The sequence below is a fragment of the Hippocampus bargibanti genome, linkage group LG10 (assembly GCF_051943395.1).
Source record: "Hippocampus bargibanti isolate YZ-2025 linkage group LG10, ASM5194339v1, whole genome shotgun sequence".
Classification (NCBI taxonomy): domain Eukaryota; kingdom Metazoa; phylum Chordata; class Actinopteri; order Syngnathiformes; family Syngnathidae; genus Hippocampus; species Hippocampus bargibanti.
Window position 1 is genome coordinate 21042551 of NC_142743.1, and position 25097 is coordinate 21067647.

At 40.9% G+C, this 25097-nt stretch overlaps 2 protein-coding genes across 2 annotated transcripts; both read right to left on the reverse strand.

The window, feature by feature from the left end:
• Window positions 1-254: 254 nt before the first annotated feature.
• Window positions 255-18475, reverse strand: slc24a2b (solute carrier family 24 member 2b). Its single transcript, XM_089006723.1, has 10 exons — window positions 18236-18475; window positions 15356-16468; window positions 8744-8782; window positions 8527-8638; window positions 7439-7525; window positions 5847-5923; window positions 5613-5750; window positions 4278-4367; window positions 1964-2130; window positions 255-1893 (listed from the first exon to the last, which is right to left on the reverse strand). Exons 2-10 carry the CDS (start codon window positions 16259-16261, stop codon window positions 1644-1646), a joined length of 1866 nt encoding a protein of 621 aa, XP_088862849.1. The 5' UTR covers window positions 16262-16468; window positions 18236-18475; the 3' UTR covers window positions 255-1643.
• Window positions 18476-20149: 1674 nt separating this feature from the next.
• LOC148892882 (N-acetylneuraminate-9-phosphate synthase-like) lies at window positions 20150-24380 on the reverse strand. The gene is made up of 6 exons (XM_089006975.1): window positions 24137-24380; window positions 23640-23855; window positions 22594-22693; window positions 22099-22253; window positions 21754-22020; window positions 20150-21175 (listed from the first exon to the last, which is right to left on the reverse strand). Exons 1-6 carry the CDS (start codon window positions 24266-24268, stop codon window positions 20966-20968), a joined length of 1080 nt encoding a protein of 359 aa, XP_088863101.1. The 5' UTR covers window positions 24269-24380; the 3' UTR covers window positions 20150-20965.
• Window positions 24381-25097: the final 717 nt, after the last annotated feature.

The window sequence follows — 25097 nt, forward strand, 5'->3', positions numbered from 1 at the left end:
CTGCATTGATATGCGGAGTACAGTACGTAGTGTCTACTGTAGTTTGTTACATTTATTTTTAAGTTCGTGTTAGGGCCGTGAAAAGTGATGAAGTACAAATACAGTACTTGATTTTTCCAGCCTTTGTGACAGTACTTTGTATATATATATATATATATATATATATATATGTATCAAAATTCATGAAGGCGTTAAAAGACCACATCGCCAAAATTCTATAGCATAAGCACAAATTCATATAAGTGTTGTTTTTAGTTCATTATTAATTTGTTTAATAACGTTTTATACAGTGAGTTCAGCAATACAGCGTTTCCTTTTTTTACATTTTAGACATTGTGCAAGTACAAATGATTTCGTGGTTGCACAACAGTATGATGGAAATTAAAAAAAAAACATTCATCATTGTATCCATTGATGGACTGTCGCAGACATTTTTGCAATGAACACATACGTACACCTGTGCACATTGCACATAATCATCAAAGCAACAATTTCAAAATGTTACTGCATGTGTGCCCTAAAGCTGACTTCTGAAAAGAGATGTTGAAGTGACTATGATTACATACATAGAGGATTATATACAGTCTTTATATATAGATATGTGTATATATAGTTTACATTTGTACATGCCAATGCAAAATAAAACATATTTGGGGAATAATATTAGATGTCCTCAAAAGTATATACTTGTTGAAGGAAAAATAGAGTATGTTGTCATTTGGGAAATGGGAAATTCATCTCTCGTGGTAACCAGTGACATTATGGAAAACATCAGCAAATCTATCCGGTTCAATGAATATAAAAGAAATGTTTGGGGGATTTCAAAATAAACACACAAAAAAAAAAAAACAATTCCACCGCATATAGCTATATTTTACGTTTTAAGACTCGCGCTGAATATTCAGGAAGTCTTGTTTTTGAGTTGGTGACGAGTCCGTACGTGACGTAACTGAAGGAACGCCCCTGACCGAAAAAAAAGACACATTGTAGCAGTCCTTCCATCACGTCAATGAATTTTGCTGTACTTCTTTGGTCTGAAAACCTCACGTTCCACCCAAAAGCCGCCAGAAGAGGGCGACCAAGCTCCATGGAAGGAATGTATCAGCATGTGGAAAGTTTCTTGGATAAGAAGTGAAACGTCCGACACCTTCAAAGAAGTCCAGATGACGTCTGAAGAAACCTTTTCATCGATGGACCACTCCTGTACGACTGAGAGCTTACACAGACGTATTCATGAAATAAATAAACAGTAACTGTGCAAATGATTATGATCAACTAAATTGAATGACAACGTGCAGCGATGCAGTGCATGAAATGAAACATTTGAAATCTAAACAAATAGCCTCACTTATAGTATATGAAGCCTCTCTCCGATGATGAGAATGCCCTCAAGAGCCTTTCAGCACAAAAATAATGTCCATCTCAATCTTCATAAATCATAAATTCATGACTTCCATGGGTCGTGATGGTGTTTTTCCTCTCCCACATCACCAACTGATGATGAACTTTGCCTAACTTGTCCAGCCTTAGTCAGTATTCATGTAACTGGTCCATCAGTCTCTTCAAGTATCGGTAACGACTCATAAAATGGAGCTGAAATCAAGTTATAAAGTAGTACCAGGGCCGCCAAACACGTTCCACTGTCAAACGGTTACAGGACAGATGATAATTTTATCCTCTAGCATAACGCTGATGACGAGGAAAACAAAATAGAGCAGGAACATGAAGAAGCCCAACAGCTTGCTCATTCTCCACTTACAGGCTGCGATGGAGATGATGACGAAGAGCAGCATGAGAAAGAGGAGGACGATGGCGCAGAAGAGTCCGTTGCTGCTCACTTCTACTGGTTTGAAGTCGTTGATGATGTTGTAGATGAGCCATGGAAATGGCAGACTAGAGAGAAAGTTCACATCCAGCAATGAGATAGAGACCATGGAGTCATACTTTATATGCTCTCACTTACCCCACAGTGATGTCAAAGATGTTAGAACCTACTGAGCTGGACACAGCCATGTCACCAAGGCCTTTTCGGGCCACAATCACACTGGTGATGAGGTCAGGAATGGAAGTGCCTGCTGCTAGGATAGTCAACCCCATGATCTCCTCTGTAATCCAGAATGTTTCTCCAACCTACAGGGCATATAAACGCTTGATTAATGCCTGATTCATTTCGCACTTCACTGCAGCCAGAAACATGCAGACATGCTTGAAAAACAAAAATGTAATAAACAAAACAAAACAGTAACTCATTCACTGCCAGATGTGCAAAAATGTGTCCACTCCAGTGCCAGGGTTTTTGTCATTGTCACTCAAATTACTGGACACACAGAATATTGAGTTTTCAGACGACATAAACATTCAATGCAGCGTAAGAAACCTTAGACTCTCTTCTTTCATCAGATAAAAAGAGTTAATTCCTAAATTACACGGTCATGGAGTTATATGAGCTTGAAATGAGGGCAAAATACAATGCAATACACACAGTACATATTGGTTTATATAGCGCTTTAACAACAGCTGAAACTGGAACAAAGCACTAACATGGAAAAAATTGACATGACGCCCCTTAGTGGAACAGAAAAAAAAACTACGCTTTATCCGCACCCAAGCATGAAAAAAACAAAATCCATCCAAATTTGGGAATGGCGCTCTACACCCGAATAAATTCATGAATGGCAGTGAATGAGTTAATCATTACTCATTTAGTATATGATATACAATCATATTGATGTTTTTTAATTCCAGTTGGCAAATTAAAAAGAAGTAGTCAAAATATTTGATACTAAAATTTCCTGAAAATACAAACATGACGCTGTTGACTATGTAAGATAATGGCATATCCCCCTCTTCCCATACCTCTGGATGAATCTAGATGGATTTTTCATATTATATTAATAAAGTTTTCCCTGGGGCAGTATGAGCAGCAGTATGGCTTAATGCCAAAAAAAAAAAGAGTATGACAGATGCAGTGTTTGCTTTAAGAATGCTGATAGGGAAGTACAGAGAGTATAGTGTAGAGCATGGGTGTCAAAGTCAAGGCCCGGGGGCCAAATCAGGCCCGCCACGTCATTTTTTTCGGCCCGTGAAAGCAAATCAAACTTGTGAAATTCCATGATGCTTGCTAAAATCCTAACCAAAATTTCATATTTTGGGATGTAAACCACAATAACAGTCATTATTCTTGACTTTCAGATTTGAAAACTAGTTATTAATTTGTTGTGTGCTCTATTTGTAATATGTTGAGGGGATTAAACATTCTAATGCAGGGGTGTCAAAGTCATTTTTTGCCACGGGCCACATTGTAGTTATGGTTTCCTCTCGAGGGCCGTTATGAATTTGGGGAACCCATTAGAATGTTTAAATCCTTTCAAATATTACATATAGAGCACACAGCAAATTAATGAATAACTCGTTTTCAAATCTGAAGTCAAGAATAATGACTTTTATTGTGGTTGAAATCCAAAAATATGAAATTTTGGCTCAGATTTTAGCAATCATCATGGAATTTAACAAGTTTGATTTGCTTTCGCGGGCCGAAAAAGATGATGTGGTGGGCCGGATTTGGCCCGCGGGCCTTGACTTTGACACCTAATGGCTTCCCCAAATTCATCTCGAGAGGAAACCATAGCTACAATGTGGCCCGCGGCAAAAAATGACTTTGACACCTCTGGTGTTGAGGTTGTGAGTTCAAGACCCGGTCCGGCCTCCCTGTGTGGAGTTTGCATGTTCTCCCTGGGCCCGTGTGGGTTTTCTCTGGCGGATGGTTGTTTGTCTCTGTGAGCCCTGCGATTGAGTTGCAATCAATTCAGGGTGTCCCCCACCTAGTGCCCGAAAATGGCTGGGATAGGGTCCAGCACCCTTCATGACCCTCGTGAAGATAAAGCGGTCAGGAAGATGAATGAATATCAGAATTTACTGAAAAAAAAAACAGTATTGTCATCTAAAATGTCAAGTTTTACCCATATTCTATTATGCGGGCTAGTCGAGAGCCATCGTCCAAAGTCAAGTGGGATCGACTCCAGCTCACCCACGACCCTAAGGAGGATCAGTGGTATTGACCTTGCATGCATGATCTCCTACTTCATGTCTGTCTTTTGCATTTGCACTATATTACAAGAGAGTGTTGCGAGTTGATCTGGCTGTGGGTCAAGGCAGATTTGCCAGGGATTAGTGGCCGAGGTCATATATTTAACACTCTGACTGCTGCATTCTATATGCAGTTCGAAAATAGACAGGGGCGAACAGGAAAAAAAAGTGTGTGTGTGCGTGTAAATTACCTGATGTGCCCACCACACCATCAGATAAGAAAAGAAAGCAATCCAAGTGATGGAGCCAATGAAGGTAATGGGGAAGAACTTTTCTGAGGACTGAAAGACAACAAAGGATAGGATTCAATGTCCAGTTTTAACTCATACAGTCATAAACTACTATTTAAAGGACAACCGACCGGAAAAAGTTGTGTCCATAATTTGTAAAATCACTTCAAATGACTTCTACTTAGCGTATTTTACAAAGATTCCACCGCATATAGCTATATTTTACGTTTTAAGACATGCACTGAATAATCAGGAAGTCTTGTTTTTGAGTTGGTGACGAGTCCATACGTGACGTCACTGAAGGACCGCCCCTGACCAAAAAAAGGACACATTGTAGCAGTCCTTCCATAACGTCAATGCATTTTTCTGTACTTGTTTGGTCTGAAAACTTTGTGTTGCACCAAAAAGAGGCAGAAGAGGGCGACAAAGCTGCATGTAAGGAATTAATCAGCCTGTGGAAACGGGCTGATTAATTCCTTACATGGAGCTTTGTCGCCATTTTCTGCCTCTTTTTTTAGTGCTACTTAGCACTGAATATTCAAGAAGTCTTGTTTTTGAGTTGGTGACGATTCTTCCTGACGTCACGTCACGGAGGGAACGCCCCTGACCGTGAAAGTGACACACAATACATTTTGGGTACTTTGTTTGGTCTTAAAACTTCGTGTTGATCCGTGTTGATGGCGAAATCAGAAGGAAAAAACATAAATAACGCGATGGTGATTGTTGTGTATTGCACCAAGACTACGATTTGATTCTAGTTGACACAAATTCCCAGCAGACAAATCAACCCATTTCCAATGGAGCTTTGGCGCCATCTTGTGCATTTTCTGGGATGCTACATTCCCCAATTTGCAGGTCAATTTTTTTTGCAGTTTTAGCACACTTTAAGCCATTTTTATTGGTGTTTTGCATTTGACTAAAAATATTAGCCTGTGTGATAGTTGTATTAAGTTCATCCTGTCTACTTGATATCTAATTTAAAACAGATTCTTATTTGAACACCGACAATACACTGTCTGTAAAATAAGAATCTGTTTTAAATGAGATTAGCCTGTGTGATTTGGGTATTTTAGATGCTATAAAACGTTTTTTTTCTGATGTCAGTTAGGAACCAAAAAAAATGGTGTCGGTTGTCCTTGAAGAGTGCTTACGTGTTAATTTATCTGTTGTGCCAATTACATTCTCTGAACAGGATGAAATAATATATCCATCTGTGCAGTGAGCCTGTGTGTGAGCGTGTGTGTGTGTGTGTGTGTGTGTGTGTGTGTGTGTGTGTGTGTGTGTGTGTGCCATCACCTCTCTCCTGACATCAGGCAGTGTGAGCCACAGAGGAAAAACAATCGGGAGGATGATGAGGTAGGTGAGCTGTTTCCTTGTGGTGTCAGGCCAGGCCAGGCTGAGAGGCTGATCTTCATCTTCCTCCTCCTCGCCACCCTGATAGAGAGCCCATTTACTACACTGGGTTTTCCGTTCACATTTTAAAGCTACTTTTATTCTTTGAATGATGCAAGGACGGGGAAAACGCCATACCTCGTCTCCTATGACACCATTCATGGGAGGTGTGACTTCCACTGCCACCTTGGTACTGGTGGGAATGGTTTTAATCGCTTGTGGGAAGAACACAAAGGGAATAAAATCCTTGAATTAAAAATGGAGTGCAATGAGTCAGAGAGAAGAACTGAGGCTGTGGGACATGATCGGGGTTCATTTTGACAACAACAACAATAATAATAATAATAATAATAATAATAATAGGCTCAGGTAGGCATACACTGCAATAAATTAGGCTGTATCCATGTTAGACTATAAATGATCCTTTTTCTATTGCACAACACAATGCAAATAATGGAAGCACAAAAAATGTGGGGTCCATTTGAGGTGAACAGACCCACCCTGTTAAACTGTCATCCTCAGGTAAGAAATCTCGCCTTGGGCGGGAGGGAAGACTTGATACACTCTTCCACATGAAGAGATAATTTGCCAGGTTACAAATCTATCCACTGTATTTTTTTGATTATACGTCGCTCCGGATTATAGGTCGCACCAGCCAAAAAATGCATAATTAAGAAGAAAAAAACATACATAGGTCGCACTGGAGGATAAGTCGCATTTTTGGGGAAAAATGTATTTGATAAAATCCAACACCAAACAACATACATGTCATCTTGAAAAGCAATTTAAACTAAATTAATTAAAATAAAATAAAATAGAGAACATCAGGCTCCGTTTCACTTCTTTTTTTTTCCAACATAACACCGCAGCTCTCGCTCTACGCAACTCCGATGGACACACCTCCTTTTTGGTAACCCAGAACAGTCTTTTACAAGAGTTATTCAGATAACTCTAGCACAAAGAACATGCTAACAAGTTTACCAAAATATCAGGTTTTACTCCAAATCACCAAATCCAAAGAAATATTCATCCTCGGTGTCACTTTTAAATAACTCCCCCAACTCGGCAGGTAGACAAGGCGCCACTTCCTCTTCTCTGCGCTCTTGCGGTTTAATGTGAAAATAACATGTGAAATGATATACAGTAATAAAAAAAAGCATATATAAGTCACTCCGATTTATAAGTCGCACCCCCGACCAAACTATGAAAAAAACTGCGATTTATAATCCAAAAAATACAGTAGTTTATGGAAAGGCAACCCATTAAAATGTCTATGTTCTGTTGGTTTATGGATGTTGGTGCTTGTACCTTGGGACGTCCAAGGGCGTGGTATTCAAAATAAAAAGACTGTATTTTACTAATGTTTCACTTAAATTTGCATATACTCTCAATAAATAGCTTGGGAGAGGGCTGCAGAGGTTGGATGTCGGTCGAAGAAGCGCACACCAAGTGGCTTCATGAAAACTGCGCCCCCTGCCGGCAGTAAAAGGCAATCTTCCTGTTTTCGAACATCTCTGGCAGGACCTGAAGCCTACAGTAAATCCCAGACGAGTTAAACTGGAGCATTATAGTATGCCAGTACTTTGTAGTTAGCAGGTATGCTATGGCTCTAAGTTTTGGATCCCAATTCAGTTTCCAACATTGTCAAAACCAACAATTCATCTCAGTTCCAACTTTTACGAGGAGATGCGGATTAGAAAATGGATGTATTGAAATTGAATATAACTCACCAACGCCGTTGGCACTGACAACCTGTTCTTCTTTACACTTCTGTTTTGCCATCTTATGAAGGATTGAAGCCTTCTCTTTGAATCGTCCTAAAAGAGGTACAAAAAAAGTGTGGTGTTGTGATATAAATCATGTAATAGTGTATGTAATATTAAATTATGTAATAGTTCTTCGAAAGAGCAATGTTATTTTGGTAACAACAGTTTGGTTTCTATCTTATATATGTATGAAATGATATCACCCAAATAGAACAATATATCGTTTGGTCAAAAAATTGGTCTGATATGAATAATGTCGATCAGAAAGTGTACAATGGGTCCTTCCTTGATCTTTTTACATTATATTGCTCACTTGAGCTACCTAGCAATCTCGCTAGCGATCTAACCGGCTACCCAGCTATCTATCTATTTGCTATCTATTAGCTAGCTAGCTGGCTTTCTAGCTAGCTTTATATTTGCTATCTATAAGCTATCTATACGCTAGCTAGCTAGCTATTAGTTATGTATTAGCTAGATACCTAGCTATCTATCTATTTGCTATCTAATAGCTAGCTAGATGGCTATCTAGCTAGCTTTATATTTGCTATCTATACGCTAGCTAGCTATTAGTTTTCTATTAGCTAACTTTCTATCTATTTGAGTTATTCCGGGTTGAGTGAACGCTGGCGCATGCATGCGGCTGCCGCTGCTCACCCATAGAAAAACTGGTCCTGTGACTGTAAAGTGACCTTGACAGTTTTGAAAGGCACTTATAAATGAAATGTATTATTATTATTATTATTATTATTATTATTATTATTATATCTTGTTTCCTATACTTTCACCCCCCCCACCCCCACCGCATCCCCTTTCAATTTACGAATAAAGGTTTTCTGATTCAGATTTTTATTATTCAGATTATTATTATTATATATATATTTATTAGTATTATTATTAACAATTATTATATTTATTAGTATTAATATTTATATATTATTACTAATATTTATTATTATTTTTATTATTATTATTATTATATGGGACTGTCCCTCAAAGTTGTGAATCGTGTCTACATAAGCAGTGCAACAATATAATATGATGCCTCAACACACCTTCATTACTCAAAGGGTCCAGTGTGTGGATCATGAGCTGGAAAATGCTGTTTCTCATCAATGAGTTGTGCAGTGAAGCACAACTACCTTCCCTCTGTAACCTTGGTTTGGCCTGTAAAAATTAAAAAAAAAAAATAATAATAATAATAAATCACTAATGTTTTGGTTGGGGAAAAAAAAACTGATAAAGTTTTGTAACCATCAAAAGCAGACTCACCATCAGTTTGTTCTCATCATCTGCGGGAGGGGCATTGACCTATTAAAAAACACGTTTGTTTACTTCCACAAATCTTTTCACAATTCGCCACATTTGTTTGGCATGTTTGTAAAAACAGCGGGAAAAAGGTGTGTTAACTGAGGGCAGAGAGCAAAAAGGGACCACTGAGAAAGGAGCGCACATTTGTAGTAAACTAGTAGGACAGGGAAGAGGTTGTGACAATGTATATGAACCAAGTTTGAGTAAAGTATATGAAGAATGATCAGGGACTATTTACACTAAATTGGAGAGAATAAAATATGGGGTGCTGACCATAAGCAGTGGTTTTGACTGTTTGGTTTTCAATTAATGCTGACTGAAATACAGTTCCCTCTTGTGAAAATTAATAATGAAATAAAATGTACAAATGTATGATCAAATGAGTGTGAAATGCACTTTCTTTTCATGAAACCAAAATGTCATGCCCACGTTCGTTTCCGGGCTTTGGCTTTTGTCAATGGAGTTTGCATGATTTTCCTGTGTCTAAGTGGTTTGTTTTTCTGAATACATATGATGATGGCAGATGTGGATCCCAAAAAGCAGGCGGGAGGGAGGAGCAGGTTGGATTTGAGAAATTGTATTAAAATAAAATCAACAAGAACAAAATCAAAAACATTAAAATCATCTGAACAGAAAAATACAAAGTATCAAATAAAGACCCAGAGTAAAAGTCTACCAAAATGAAATAAACACACGCACAGCATACAATGCATACACAATGCATACAATGACCCGACGCCGAATGGTCATGCCGGGAGTCCTTTTGAGTGTCACTGATTGGGAACGACCAGCGCCACCCGTTGGTCGCCAACCAGATCATGACAAAGATAAAGCGATTTAAGAAAATGGATAGAAGAAGATGGATAGATGTCCGACCCAGTGCACTTTTTGCATACAACCTAACAACGAACGACTTTCAGAGCATCATACTCCAGACTCACATAATTTAGGAATTAACTAGCGGGCTACCTAGCTAGCTATCTATGAGCTGTCTAGCTAGCTGGCTGCCTATCTAGTCTAGAATTTGTTCGGTTTTGATTTTTCATGCTTGTGAGCCAGCATTTCCCTTTTGTCCATGTTAGTGCTTTGTTCCAGCTACAGCTGTTGTCAAAGGGTTACATAAACCAATATGTATGTATTGCATTGTATGTTGGACAGCCGCCCTTATTTCAAGCTCATATAACCCCAGACTCATATATTTTAGGAATTAACTCTGTTTTTCTGATAAAAGAAGAGAGTCTAAGATTTCTAACACTGTATTGAATGTTTATGTAGTCCTAAAACTCAATATTATAAACTCAATACTCTGAATCAGAATGTTCCATGCATACCACGCATATCGGTTTGCTGCACCTTGAACAAATTGGAACTTGGAACTGCACTGAGCTGCTGTTATGTAAAATCAAGTCACTAAAATTGTCAGGGGAGCATAAAAGAAAACACCTTCCGCCTGCCAGGATGCACGTGAGCTGTCACTCACAGAAGAAAGAGCAAAGAATGCCTCAGCTCTTGAGCTGGGATTGTGGGGGAGATGCCTTGTTCAAGACAACTTACATCTCTGTAGGAGCTACTTTACTTTCTGTCATCCGTTGTGAGAATCAAAGGTTGTTCCTTCCTCCAAATACATGAAAAAAAAAAACTATCAATATCATAATTGATGTTGATAATGTGTTTATCGGACACCTTGCTGAACTGATTGAGAGAGCGGCATGATGTGCGTTTGCTGTCGTCACTGCAGGTAAGAAGATGTTAATGGGATCAGAGAGGATTGGTGTCTTTCGTGCGGTCATCAAGCAAACCAGCAACGTCACACTTATTTCTCAGCACAGAAAATGAAGTTAATGTTTCATTCATTCTCCTCAAAATGTCAAGATGTTGTCATCCAAAAGTGAGGAGATGTCTTTTTGTTCTCCACCCTTTTGTGTGCTGCCGCGATTGCTTTGACCGCCAGAGAGCACCTGACTATTATTAGCGGCTATAAGGGGATTGAAGAGCATTAACCTTTGGGATTATTTAGCAGCAAACATTACACGAGGACAGGTGGACATAAAGTGCCTTGCAACAAAAATGGAAAGGCTCTTCTTGGGGGTGATTTTATGTAGCCGAAGGGACAGCTGATTCCCGGAAGACAGCAAAAGCCTCAGATCATTGAGTGGGTTCGATGTGCTTCTAACTACAGAATATAAATTACAACATCAGAGTTGGTGTATAAATACAACATCAGAGTACAGTGATACCTCGATTTTCGACAATAATCCGTTTCAGTAACCTGTTCGAAAACCGATTTGTTCAAAAACCGAAACAGCACTTTCCATTAAAATCAATGTAAAAAATCTTAATCCGTTCAAAGTCTAGAAAAAAACTTTTTAACTATTTCATCGCATAAACCAGATGAAAACTTAATAATAGAGCAGGTCACGTGTAAAATTCTATAAAAAAAAAACTTATTTTCACCAATTTTCTTTCTGCCACGGGGCGTGTTGGCACCTATCCCAGCTGTCTTTGGGCAAACACAGGGCACACTAACTTTTCAAATCATCCTCTACTTGCTTAAAAATCATACTATTCAGGAGATCTTAAACAAATATGTCTGCATTTTCGCAAAAATAAAACAACAACAATATTAATGCGTCGGTCACAATGAGGAAGACATGACACATAAGGAAGTGACGTATAAGGAAAGCGGAGGGTAGTCGAGTAGCGCATTCAGATGCACTCAGTTTGGTTGAGAACCAAATTTCGGTTGCATAAAAAATATGACATTTTTGGTTGAAAACCGAATGGGATGAGAACCGAGACGTTTGAAAACCGAGGTTTGACTGTAGTTGTATTTTACACAACAGTTGACGTTAAGTGTGAAACCGAAGTGTGGAAACGTATATACGGTAGTATACAAAATTAGATCACAATACATGTACAAGTAATCAAACCAAGACAATCATTATTAATTATAGGTGACTCAATCAACACCCCCACCCAAAAAAACAACAACCAACTGCATCCCCCCTTAAAGCAAATAAATATATGCTTTTGCAAAGCAGTTCGTGATTGGTAACTGTTAGTCGAGGGGTGTCAAACTCATTTTTTTGCCACAGGCCACATTGTAGTTAGTTTCCTCTCGAGGGCCGTTATGAATATGGTGAAACCATTAGAATGTTTAATCCCTTCCACATATTAAATACAGAACGCAAAAACAAATTAATGAATAACTAGTTTTCAAATCTGAAGTCAAGAATCATGACTTTTATTGTGGTTTACATACGACAAGTTGAAATTTTGGTTCTGACTTGAGCAAGCATCATTGCACTTGACATGCTTGATTTGCTTTCGCCGACCCAATAAAATGATGTGGCGGGGCAGATTCGGCCCCCGGGCCATGACTTTGACACCTGTGTGTTAGATGATCATCTGAGGGGAGGGAGGCGCTTGTGGGGTGATGCAGTAGATCATCATTTTAGAGCATCAATCCTGACCATGATGATCATCTGGGTTTTTGCATCGGTCTTTGTTCGACCTTGTCTCACGTCATACAGCACAATAACAAGACATCATTTGGATTTCCAATGTGAAGTGATTGGAAAAGTGGATGTCAAGTGATTGCCTTTGAGTGTGAGAACAAGAGTGAAGAGGCATCTTCACAACATCACATATAAGACAAGATGTGCTGAAGAAGCAAACCAGGATAGAGAGAGAGACTTCAAAACGGTCTCTTCTTCCATTTTAAAATGCAAAGTAGCAATTAAAATAAAGTAATGTAGCACATTTTCGAAGGCTTTTAATCCAACGATTGCTGATGAATGAACCCAATTGTGGCTTCTCACATCAGCGACATTCCGAGAACTGAACCAACAGTCTGAACCAGGTTTCTAAAAGGAGATACGACAGATGAAACTTGTTCTTTAAGTCATCACGAAGCGGCCGTGGCCTGTCTTGATGTCTGGTACACTCGTCTGAGCGCCACAGGTGGATGCGCAATACCTATATTTATATCCTTGCACAGAGGAATTCACATGACTTTGACCTTCTCTTTAATTACTTAATGGTGAATAAACACCTGGTGTGCTTCTAAATCATCACCCGCTTTGGCCTCAAGAAACTCGCCAGAAGCTTCACCAAAACGACACCGACTCGGCTTGTTTGGCGCGGGCGATGCCTCAAACTCAAACCCAAGAACCAGTAAAGGACTTTGGTGTCTTTCCGGGACCAAGAAAGGCCAATTGGACTGTGCCGCTTGGCTGGAGTTCTATCTATTTGCTATCTATTAGCTAGCTACCTAGCTGGCTATCTATTTGTTATCCCTTTGCTATGTATTTACTATCCATTTGCTATCTATTAGCTAGCTACCTAGCTGTCTATCCTTTTGCTATATATTTGCAATCTGTCTAGCTACCTAGATGGGGATCTACAGTAAAGTCTCGTTATATCGATATTCAAGGGAGTCCGAAAAAATATCGATATAACCGGGACTATCAATATATCCGACCCTGTTTGCATGTAATTTTCTCCGTGCGTGCATAGAAATAGTGTCGATATAACCGGGACTATCGATATATCCGATATCGATATAACGAGACTTTACTGTATTTGATATCCATTTTATATCTATTAGCTAGCTACCTAGCTGGCAATATATTTGCTATCTAATAGCTAGCTACCAAGCTGGCTATCTATTTGCTATCTTGAGAGTTTTGAAAGGCGCTTAGAAATGAAATGTATTATTCTTATTAGCTATCTGGCTAGCTAGCTATGTAGCTGGCTATTTATTAGCTATATGGCTATCTAGCTCGTTAGCTAACTGTCTAGCTGGCTATCTATTAGCTATCTGTTAGCTAGTTGGCTAGCTTTCAATCTATTTCAGTTACTTCCGGGTTGAGTTTATGCTGGTTCAACATTGAGAGAAACTAATTATGCTGGGGTGCACACGAAAAATATGAGCTTTGTACAATACCTGTTCTAGGTGTTTGGGATGAATTTGATAAGAAATAAAACTTTTAACTAAAGTCAATTTGAAACTAAAGACAATTCAAGTCTGGCGTGTCATGGTTCAGGTTCAAAGATAAATCGAGAAAATGCACTTTTCTTCCTGAGTGAAAAGATGATGAGCAGTCAACCCAAGGATGGATGGATCCATGTACCATTGTCTGTATGAATGCAGAGCATTAGGAAAAGAAGGGATAGACCGGTGGATTGAGGGATGCTTTAAAACATAAAGGGATCATGGATGGATGGAGTGACAGATACTTTTGACATTCAGGTCGAATGGGTGGAAGGATGGATGGAAAAGCAACAGAACAAAGTGATTGGTGGATAGATGCAAGGACAGCCTGATTGGTGGCTGGCTGGATGGTAAACTCAGGAATGGGTGTATGAGCTGATGGACAAATAGCGGGAGGAACGTATAGAGCAGGGGTCGGGAACCTATGGCTCGCGAGCCATATCTGGCTCTTTTGATGATTGCATCTGGCTCGCAGATAAAACGAAAAATTTACTCTAGCCTTTTCACTGTTCATTTCCTGTTTGGGGCTGCAGTTTGCTGAATGCGCAATTTTGATTGGATGATATTGACCTAGGTGCCGTTGATGTCGAAACAGGTAAACGCCCCTTTTGGATAAGCCCGAAGAGACGAGTATTGTCGACTTTAGGTTGAAGGGACCGAAGGATTCGCCTTTGTAGAGAGAAATTGTTGTGCCATGATTCTAATTTGCAATGAAACAAAACCATGGATGAAACAGTCGAATGTCAGTGGCAGTTTGACAAGCCCCCTGCTAACGTTAGCATGAATATACTTCTGTGAGAGACAGCAGAAAGCAAGCTTGCAAGCTAATGAGCAGCGTGCAGGCTAGCTCGGAGTAACTTCGCGTATGGACAAGGCAAGTTTACTTTCATTTCGATCGTTTGGCTAGTGAGTATTATCACAATTTATTTTAAACATTACATTCTGACATTTTGTTAAAATCTTATATGTTTGTGTGCGTGTCTCACACACTTAGTCAAAAAGGTTCCCGACCCCTGCTATAGACGAATTAATGACTTGATTAACGGCAATCCATCCGATAGGTGTTTGTTTAGGTCAATGAGTAGAAGGCTGAATGGCTGAAGGGAGTGACAGACGGATGAAGGAACAAATAGTTTCTGAATCTACGGTTGATTGGTTTTCAAGGATGGATGGATGAATGGACGAGTAACGGAGCAGATTGACCGTCAGATCGAAGCGTGGAAGGTCGATGAAAAGGTTTCTTCAGCCGTCATCTGTACTTTTTTGAAGGTGTCGGACTGTCCAGACGTGGCGGTGCCGGACTCTGCTATGATTGGTCCCTGGTCCGGCACCGCCACGTCTGGACAGTAGGGATATATATAGGGCCGAAACTACCAGTAAGACTTTAGTTTGCTGACGAAGCTTCTTGGATAAGAAGCGAAACGTCCGACACCTTCAAAGAAGTACAGATGACGGCTGAAGAAACCTTTTCATCGATGGACCACTCCTGTACGACTGAGAGCTTACACAGACGGAAGCGTGTAAGGGTGAACAAACAGACAAATGGATAAATAAACAGATTATAGTCTGAATCATACCTTGGGTGCAGTCTCCATTATGTCCACCTGGTTGCTGCCCAATTGTCTTTTGATGAGCAGTTCTACCCTGGCGTTGAACTTCATGAATGTCACGTAGGTGAAGTAGCACATGAGCAGGCTCATACTTTCCGTCAGCGTGATTTCATTATCCAGGAAGAAGTAGATGAGCATGAGCAAGCCCAAAATGTAGAAAGAGACATCCCGGAACAGAGGCCACCAGGTGAGATTCAGCACCTCTTTGGAGAAGATGGCGCACATGCCGATCACAAACAAGATGTTGAAGACTGCCGAGCCAACGATGGTGCCGATGCCCACGTTGCTGTGCGAGACGAAGACTCCTATGACGGAGGTGAACAACTCCGGAGCCGAGCCACCTGCCGCCATGAAGGTGGCTCCTGCCACATCATCGGAGATCTCCAGCTTTTCGGTAATGACGGTTAGCGCCGGGACAAAGAATTCATCACACACGATGGCTAAAGCGATAAACATGTACAACATGCCAAACATATGAAACACCACGTAGCCCTGGCGCCTGTCCTCCACGCTAAAGTAATCTGTTGGGTAATCCCCATGATTCATCTCAATTTCTGAGCTATGACGGGGCCCGGGGTCAGACAGGTTCTGGTGCTCCAGGAGAGTTCTTTGCGGCACCTCCGCATCTCCCGAACCCTCAGATTCAGGCTCAGTGGGCACCCTCGTGGTGACAAGAGACAAGGCACTCCATGAACACACTGTACATACAACTGCCAGGCTGACGATAAAGCCAAGAATTCGCCCGGGCCGCAGTTTTCTCTTCACGCCCTGGTGGTGGTGTTTCATGCAGCTGCGAGGTGGTCCGAGGAGGGGAGCAAAACTGGACGGATCCATTGGTTCTTGACTTCTCCTTAGCAAGAAGGACTCCGTCATCTTTGCTTTTCTGGCAGAGTGGAAGTATCTCCAATAACCCTGGCCAATGATGGCTTGGAAGTGCTGTTGGCTACGCGGGCAGGGGATCTGACAGGCCACACTGGTTCACCGGTTGGTTTGCATCTTGTTTCTCCTTTTAATCCCAATGGAGGCCTTTCAGTCGGACTCCGGGGTCGAGCCCATTAAAAGGCTTCCTCATATTACTACCTGGACACACACAAAGAAAAACAAACAATTGAAATAAGAAATAACTATCCCTCTCCTGACATTATGGACACGTACAGTCGTTCAAAAAAGCAAGCATCACAAACCAATCAGATTCAATACATGGGATGTAACTCAATTCAATCTCAGCAAAGATTCAAAATAACGCTCAAAAAGATACTGTCAAAGTTTAATTAATCGACCGACGTGTTTATTAACTCATTCACTGCCACACGTGCAAAAATGTGTCCACTCCAGTGCCAGGGTTTTTGTCATTGTCACTCGAATTCCAGGACACACAGAATATTGAGTTTTAGGACTACATAAACATTCGATTCAGCGTACAAAACCTTACACTCTCTGCTGTCATCAGAAAAAAAGAGTTACTGTAATTCCTAAATTATATGGGTGTGGAGTTATACGAGCATGAAATGAGGGCGGCTGTCCAAAATACAATGCCATACATACACAATGGTTTATATAGCGCTTAAACAACTGCTGAAGCTGGAACAAAGCGCTAACATTAAAAAAAAAGGAAATGCTGCCCCCTTGAGGAAGGGAAGAAAACTGCCAGCACTTTATCGGCACCACAGCAGAATAACCAAAACCCGAAAAAAATCGGGAATGGCCCTCTACGTCATATTTTCAATTACCAAATAAATTCAGCAATGGCAGTGAATGAGTTCACGTGTGCAAGGCTGAGCCGGCTCTCGCTATGTGACTATCATGGAGTAAAGTGAGATAACCAAATTATTCTAGACTACAGACCATATAGGGCAATGTAATTGGTCACCAATGCAACTAAATTTTCTCAATAAATATACAGGTAACATCTGATTTACGAGCGAGTTCCATTCCGACCAAACGGTCGTAACTCAAAACGGTCGCAAGTCGAAATAGTACATTCAAAATGCTGAATAGAGACTCGGAGGCTGACTCGCAAACTCCCCTCTAGTGCCATCACGCGGTTGATTGCTGTGCGAGTGTGAGATGCTGGCTGGCCAAAATTGTCGTATGCGTTGCCGGCCTGCTAGCGTGTTGCGGTGCGAGACGTATAATTGAAAAAATTAAAATAGGGTCTGGAGGTCGTGGTCGTAAGTATGGGTGGTCGTAAGTCGAGCCGGTCGTAAGTCTGATGTTACCTGTATTATGACTAGAATACCACTTTGACAGTCTAACTATCTGAACTATACAATAGTTTGCAACATAAAGTTTGAACTGTGGGAATTGTGTAGAAAAAAGTTTGTCAGACATGATAAATAGGAGCAAAATTGATAGTGCATTTGCAACGCCCATTTTAGGCATCGAATCTTTATTATCATCTTGTTTGCAATCAGAGGAGTCTTTTTGACTGTATGCTGTGGCTGCAGCAGCCTTCTTAAAATTGTGCTGGGAACCTGTGAGCATCTGACTTTAGTGAAAGCTTATTAGGGGGCTTCCTAATCCCTGATAAGATATACTTAGATAAGCCACAGAGCCGGCACACTGCTGCTGCTTCTGCGCACAGTAAAAAAGTAGACATTGCCGCAAATCAAAAGTCAATTTTAGCATCAAAACTAAAAATAGCATAAAGGGGCAACATGATGTTATCACTTTCAAAAATCATTGTTCTTCAGTGTTCATTTTGTCGACCCCCATGAATAAAAATAAATAACATTTTTAATTAGAAAGAAGTCAGCACAGAAAACAGAGATTCCACATTCTGGCATGACAGCGTACCCAAACACAAAAGCAGAAAATGTGATATGGTATAGAAGATGAAATGCTCACCTGAATTGGTGGTTGCTCTGCTAGCGGGGCTGACGATGGAATAATATTTCAATCCCCAAATAAAATGTTCCAATTGGATGGTCCCATCAAAGTAAGCTAATGGGAAATTCTCTGAGATCTTCGCCCCTGAGAAGAAGTTCCAAAGCGAAAAGAGCCAAGTGCTGAACTGAACACCAAGTGCTCCTCCCTCTCTCTCTCTCTCTCTATTCCTTCCCCTTTGGCGCTACCTCCCACCTTCTGCATTTCCCCGTTCCATTCGACAGTCAAATGAAGCCTAGCATTGGTTTTGCCTCGACTCCCGCCACCACCTCTCACCCCACCATCCCTTCTCTTCACTTCACACCCAAGTTGATGGGTGTTGTCAGCCTCAACCAGCTTAGGGCGCGATAAAGCTCTGGCCTATCGTGCCATCAGGTCACAGGCTTGTGTTTGAAGCCCTGAAAAACTATCCCAAGTACTGCACTCTGATGTAACAGCAAAGTGCAACTGGGATGTCTTGTGACATTATTGAGAACAGCAGTCACAGAAAGCCTTGTGAAACGGAAAGCTACCTCTTGGACAACTTCTGTGAAATCACATACAGTGATGCCTTGGTTTACGAACTTAATTGGTTCCCAGACAGAGTGTGTAAGGCAAAAAGTGTGTATCCCCAAAAATGAATTCCCCATAGGAAACCATTAAAATGAGAATAATCCGTTCCCAGGTCCCCATAAAACATAATTTTCTATTTTCTGATCCTTAAAACTACACAAAATATACATTATTTTGTGTATAATAAATGTGCTATGGTATCATAATTAAAGAAATAAACTGTACTGTATAATAAAGTGATTTTATTTACCTTTGTGATGGTCGTTGATGGCATTGGCATGAAACACTTGATGAGGAATGTGATAGAGTGTTTATGCACATTAGTAAACATATTACGTTATTTCATGTTTAGATTAGTAAACATATGTTATTTCATGTTTATCTTAGTACACATTATGATTATTGCACGTCTAATTTAGTTAAATAAAATTATCAAGTTTATTAGTTCAATAGTTGTCGCAACAGCAAATACAGTCTAAGACCCTCCCAACACAGAGTTGTTCGTAACCGATTGGACGGGACTGTGTATGTTCAAAAACTTGTCAGAGCGGGAGCTCGTTCTCTTTGTTTCCTATCTTTGTCCGTGTGCTCCTGTCTTCGTCCCACCGAGACGAGAAGTGCCTTTTCTGTCTCATTGGAATAAAGTAGATTTTTGTTCACCATCTATCGTTGTTGCTGATATTTTTATCACTGAACTTCTGACAAAACCGAACCAGGAAAGACGAACAAGAATTTAATTCGAATGTAGCCTTCTTTCACCATCTTGAGGAATGATCCCTTGTAGGTGCTTTCTCTCCGATAATTTTACCTAGTTCCTCATCAATTGTGTTCTGTTTAGCTGGGTTAGCTTTTTGCATCAAGTGTACAGATGGCTTGTGCGGGTTATTTGCGGAGCCTGATTGATGGGAATTTTAACCTCGCAGTATACACTCTGCCTTTGAACTATCAAAGTCGAAACGAGTCCAAATTTCAGTTTTCTATCCATTTTGTCACTCTCTGTCGTCTGCCTGTCTCTCTAATGTTTAAACCACCTCCCCTCACTGCTGCGTTCTTGACCATCAGAATACACAAGTATCAGAATGTGACTTCACAGCATCGTTGACATTTGAAAGGGCTGATTTTAGTGGTTAAGACAGTCATAGCTTCTACAAGACAAATTGTATCTATAAAGTGTAAAATTATATAGCGTCTAGTGGAAATTTGCGACATTTTGTGAAACAGAGCTTCTGTGTTCCGGTCAGCGGAATATAGAGTGAAGAATGTATTTTGTGGTGCAACACCAGTTGAGCAGCTACAAAAATTAAAATACTGTGACTCCTGATATGTAGATAGATGTGTCTTCCTCTTTATTTGGCACACAAATTTGCATTATACACGAAGGCAATTCAACATGTAACAATTTTGTGCATCTTGTTGAGGATAATAAGCAGCTTTCTCCACAGTTTGACCTTGGCTCTCAAGTATAATTATTCATTTGTTTTCCTTCAGTCTAATTGTCTCATTGTGCCACCTCAGAGGACAATTAGCTCCTCTTCTGATTGATTACAAAAACTACTTGAAAGCAAATGACCTAATGAAAAAGTACAGGAAACGTTTGACCTCTGTAACAACATTCATTTTCTCAGGTGTTCAAATACTTATTTGCAGTTGTATCACACAAATAAATTGTGAAAAAAAAATCATGATTATGATTTCTGCATTTTTCTCTTTAGTTTATGTCTCTCACAGTGTCAGTCATCTCGATGATTTCCAAGTGGGAGAAATAGCAAAATAGCAGGGTGTTCAAATACAGGTAACATCTGACTTACGACCGAGCTCCGTTCCGACCAAACGGTCGTAAGTCAAAATGGTCGTAAGTCGAAATCCATTCAAAATGTTGAATAGAGACTCGGAGGTTAAATGACTCGCAAACTCCCCCCTCTGGTGCCATCACACGGTCGATTGCTGCACGAGAGTGAGATGCTGGCTGGCTAGCCAAAATTGTCGTACATGTTGCCGGCCTGCTAGCGCGTTGCGGTGCCAGACGTAGAATTAAGTACGGGTGGTCGTAAGTCAAGCTGGTCGGAAGTCGGATGTTACCTGTACTTGTTTTCTTCACTGTAAATGCTTCTCTCCTTATTACAACTTGCTCCCCCGTCCTCAGCATTTGGCTTTCTTTCCATAGCTGTCTACCACCTCTGGTGAGACGCTCTCATCTTCGCTTATATCCTCCGTGACAGCCTTGCCAACCAGATGGAAGATGTCTTCAGCCGCCACGCCCTTGGGATCGGCCACCTTCACTGTCAACATGTCCAGACTGAGGACAGTTCCTTTGGTGAGCTTCACCTTGGCCACAACTGATTTCCCCAGCTAGAGAAAACAAATGTCATTATGATTCATTTTACAAGTGCAATTTTTACACAGATTTGCAATACGTCTGAAGAACAATGTCAACCACAAATAATCAGAAAGCCCTAAATCGACCTGAACGGGTTATTGCTACTTGGACGGTGCTTTATGTCGACCCTAACCTGTATGTCAGGGGTCGGGAACCTGTGGCTCGCGAGCCATATATGGCTCTTTCAACAATTGCATATGGCTCGCCGATAAATCTAAATACAGTAAAGTCTCGTTATATCGATATCGGATATATCGATAGTCCCGGTTATATCGATATTTTTTCGGACTCCCTTGAATATCGATATAACGAGACTTTACTGTACATATTCTCAGTCTTTTCTGTTCATTTTCTGTTGGGGCTGCAGTTGGCGGAAAGCGCAATTTTGATTGGATGATACTGACCGTCAGTCGAAACAGGTTATCGCCTCTTGTTCGTATGAGAACCGTTTATCGTAACTCAAATGTTCGTAAGTTGGGGATCGTCTGTAATGTACTTTGCCCTGTTATTCCAACATGCTCCCATGTAATGTGGTGTAGAGACATGGCACCTTGTCATGACACGGCTTCTCGCAAGGTAGCATCTTCTTGAGACCACTTCCCATTGCCCTCTCCACCAGACGGATGGAACGAACCAACTCGGCCAGCTCGGAAGGTTCCAGGGACGCTGCGTGGTCACTTCCTTTCCAAGTCTTGTCCAGTGTGATGTGACGCTCCAAGACCTTTGCCCCCAGAGCAACAGCCGCCACTGAAATACTGATTCCGGACTCGTGGCCAGAAAATCCAATTGGGATATCGGGGAATTCCTTCTGGTATTCCTGTTGACGACATGGGGATTTTAAGATACTTAATGCTTCTAGCATTTCATCGGGTTATAGTCTTTTTGTTCGATTTACTGTGATCACTCTGAGGTTGACATCCTCGGGCTCAAGGGGGTAGGCACTGGTACACTGCAGGATCGCAAAATTTTGGTTGTGCTCCTTCACTGTCTTGTACACCCGCCGCATCGTCTCCATAGACTGCATCCCACTGGACACAACCATGGGACGCCCTGACGCATATACAAGTGGGAAAAGATTATGTTAATTCGCATGCAATTAAAGCTGTTAAAGGACAACCGATTCTGTTACATGAATGGCAACAGTTCAATACATACAGTTGGTTAATTATGAACTTTCTGTCATCTAGTGGGGGAACATTCAATTCTTCTGCCTGTCACTATATTTCACTTGAGTACAGTACTGTACTGTAAATAGATGAGTAAAGGGCCACAGCGTTGTCGATGAATACACATTCTGTAATTGAGGAAATACATTCCCAAGGCCTCTTGTCAAGGAAATGCTGTAATTTGGAAATTAATTAACAAAATTGTCAATTTAAGGGGTTCCCACCTTTTTTGGCAGTCTTCTCCAGGTAAGGGAAGTTGTTGGTGTCTCCTGAGCCCACTTTAAAGAAAGGCACATTTAGCTCATGGAGGAATTCTACCGCCATCTAAAATTGGAATATATGTATCACTTGCAGTTCAAAGCAAAAATAAATCCATAAACAAACAAATCTGCAAATACATTAAGTGACCTACCTCATTCCAATACACGTATAAGAATGGCGTGTATGCAGATATTAAAAGTCCTGTGTCGGAATTTAAAGCCAACGCAGACGTGCAGAATAACATGCAATTTGTCCATCGACACACACAGAAGAACGGACTCTGTCCTTTCGAGATCGACCTTCCGCTTGCAGCTCGAATCACCTTCTTATAATCGTCACGCTCTGTGCTGTTTCATGCAGTCACGCAGAGGTATTACTCTTGATTTTGGAGCAAGAAAAGCGAAAAGCGAGACGGTGGACAGAAATCAATATACAAATAACAGAGTGGCAGGCCAAAGCAGTCAACTACACATGAACAATGCACTCGTTAGTCACCTCTGGCGAGGCTACAGGGTGAGGGCCAAATACAAACATATCAGACACGCAAGTCAGTGCGCGGTACACTTTTTTTTAACACTTTTCATGTCTTTTTCGGGATGTAATATAGGGAAATAATTTAGATACTGTGACAGGAAGATAAATCATCTTAAAGGACTTTGAAATTCTGTTTGTGGTGTAATGTAGGGAAAGAGATGTCCATTTCACGCTAGGATCAGAGCATTATCATCAAATGGGGAGTATAGTTTTTGCTTTTTTGAATGTTGCTGTGCCAATGACTATTTTGGGAGCCTTTTACTGAGCGAGTTGCTTGTTCTGTAGCCACAAAGGGATATAAGTCTCCTTGTGCTGGTCTCAAGCCCGGATAAATACACAGGGTTGTGTCAGCAAGGGCATCCGACGTAAAAGCTTGGTCAAAACAAACATGCGGATCAAACCTCTAAAGATGGAGGACACCGATTTGCTATGGCGACCCCTTGAAGGGAAAAGCGAAAAGGAAAAGAAGACCTACCTCATCCATCCCTGAGGCAGTAAAGAAGATTCCCACTTCCTTTGCGTACGTCTGCAACTCTTTGTACTGGTCATGGGTGAACTCCAGATGGCGTTTATGATCACCATAGGTTTCCCCCCACGAGTGTTTGGCCTTGTATGGACGTTCCAAAGCACGTTTGTTGAACTTGTATTGCAGCTCACTCTTCTGGAACTTTGCGCAATCCGCACCACAATCCTATTAATGTGCAATAAATTGAAGGCTTAATATCATTTGTAAATGCATCGAATCGTAACAAGTACTACCACAGACATGAATACAAATATCGTGTCCAGCAATGATTGGCGGAGCAACTTGATCGGGGGCGCACACCACACAAGACAAAATTTCAGACAAATATGAGACCAGTTTGAGAGTATTGAGTCTCCTGTGACTTTTTATAGTTACTCAACTTGTCCAAGACCATTTGTTGTTCAACACGAAACGAACTTGAGCCACATATTCGTTCATGTTTTTACCTTTGCCACTTTGATCATTTTCTTCGCGAGTTCGATGTCTCCCTGGTGGTTTTGCCCAATTTCTGCGATAATGAAACACGGATTGTTAGCACCGATCATCCGACCGGGGCAAAGTTCGAACTTTAAAGGCATGTTAGCGACGGAAAAGACAAGCAAAATGTAACGATGAATGAAATTGCTCGTAGGGGAGCAACAAGCCGCTATTTGAACGAAGGCAGGAAAGCCAACGCGGAACGGTTACAGTGACGCACATCCCGGAAGTGTCATTTGCTTCCGTATTTTAATAGTGCGTGTTTTCATCATTCTAATTTTAATTGGAACTATATCATCATTAAATACAACTACTAGATATAATTAGTAAATTTAAAAAGTGATAACTAAGTAGCCCGTGGGGCGCTCGTCAAGTGTCCGGAAAACAGGCGGGGCCATATCGACCCGAATTCCTCGAAGAGAAGTGGACGTCCTTGTCTGCAGTTCTATTCATCTGATTTTTATTTCTAAATTCACTTTCGTGTGATCAGTGTCCAAAGACACCCCTCCAGAACTGGTGCCGACCTCATTGCATTCATCCATTCATACATTCATACCCAACGACACCTCGAACTGGTCTGCAGTCAGTTGCTGGGCATCTTTCGAGACAAACCGCCACCCATAAGAAATAAGATCCGTATTGTGTCAAGGGTATATATTTATTCATGGATGTTCTCTAACTGTGGGAAGATGAAAGTAGCATATAAAACAGGTTCTTTAACATGCATATTTTTTCGATTTAAATTACACACGCCAAACAAGGAGGGCGGCTGCTGCTCTCAGTTATCCTCCTGATGTTCTTCCTTATTAATTAAACAAAAACTGGCAGTCTGGTCAAGTGTTCAACTGCGCTGCGTGCCAAGCTTGCCATGGGCATATTTGGAGAATGTATAATCCAAGTAGCAGGAAAAAGAGTCTATCAGAGCCTGTG

Bases quoted from the DNA above. Each gene is read 5' to 3' on its own strand.
- slc24a2b (XM_089006723.1), bottom strand. From the start codon at position 16,261: ATGACGGAGTCCTTCTTGCTAAGGAGAAGTCAAGAACCAATGGATCCG. The intron at 8,639-8,743 runs GTGAGTCTGCTT...TAATTTTTACAG, and splicing joins ATGATGAGAACAAACTGATG to GCCAAACCAAGGTTACAGAG. The intron at 5,924-7,438 runs GTGAGTTATATT...TCTTCCCACAAG, and splicing joins TGTCAGTGCCAACGGCGTTG to CGATTAAAACCATTCCCACC.
- LOC148892882 (XM_089006975.1), bottom strand. From the start codon at position 24,268: ATGCCTTTAAAGTTCGAACTTTGCCCCGGTCGGATGATCGGTGCTAAC. The intron at 23,856-24,136 runs GTAAAAACATGA...GCACATTAATAG, and splicing joins AAATGATCAAAGTGGCAAAG to GATTGTGGTGCGGATTGCGC. The intron at 22,021-22,098 runs GTAAATCGAACA...TGTCGTCAACAG, and splicing joins TCAACCTCAGAGTGATCACA to GAATACCAGAAGGAATTCCC.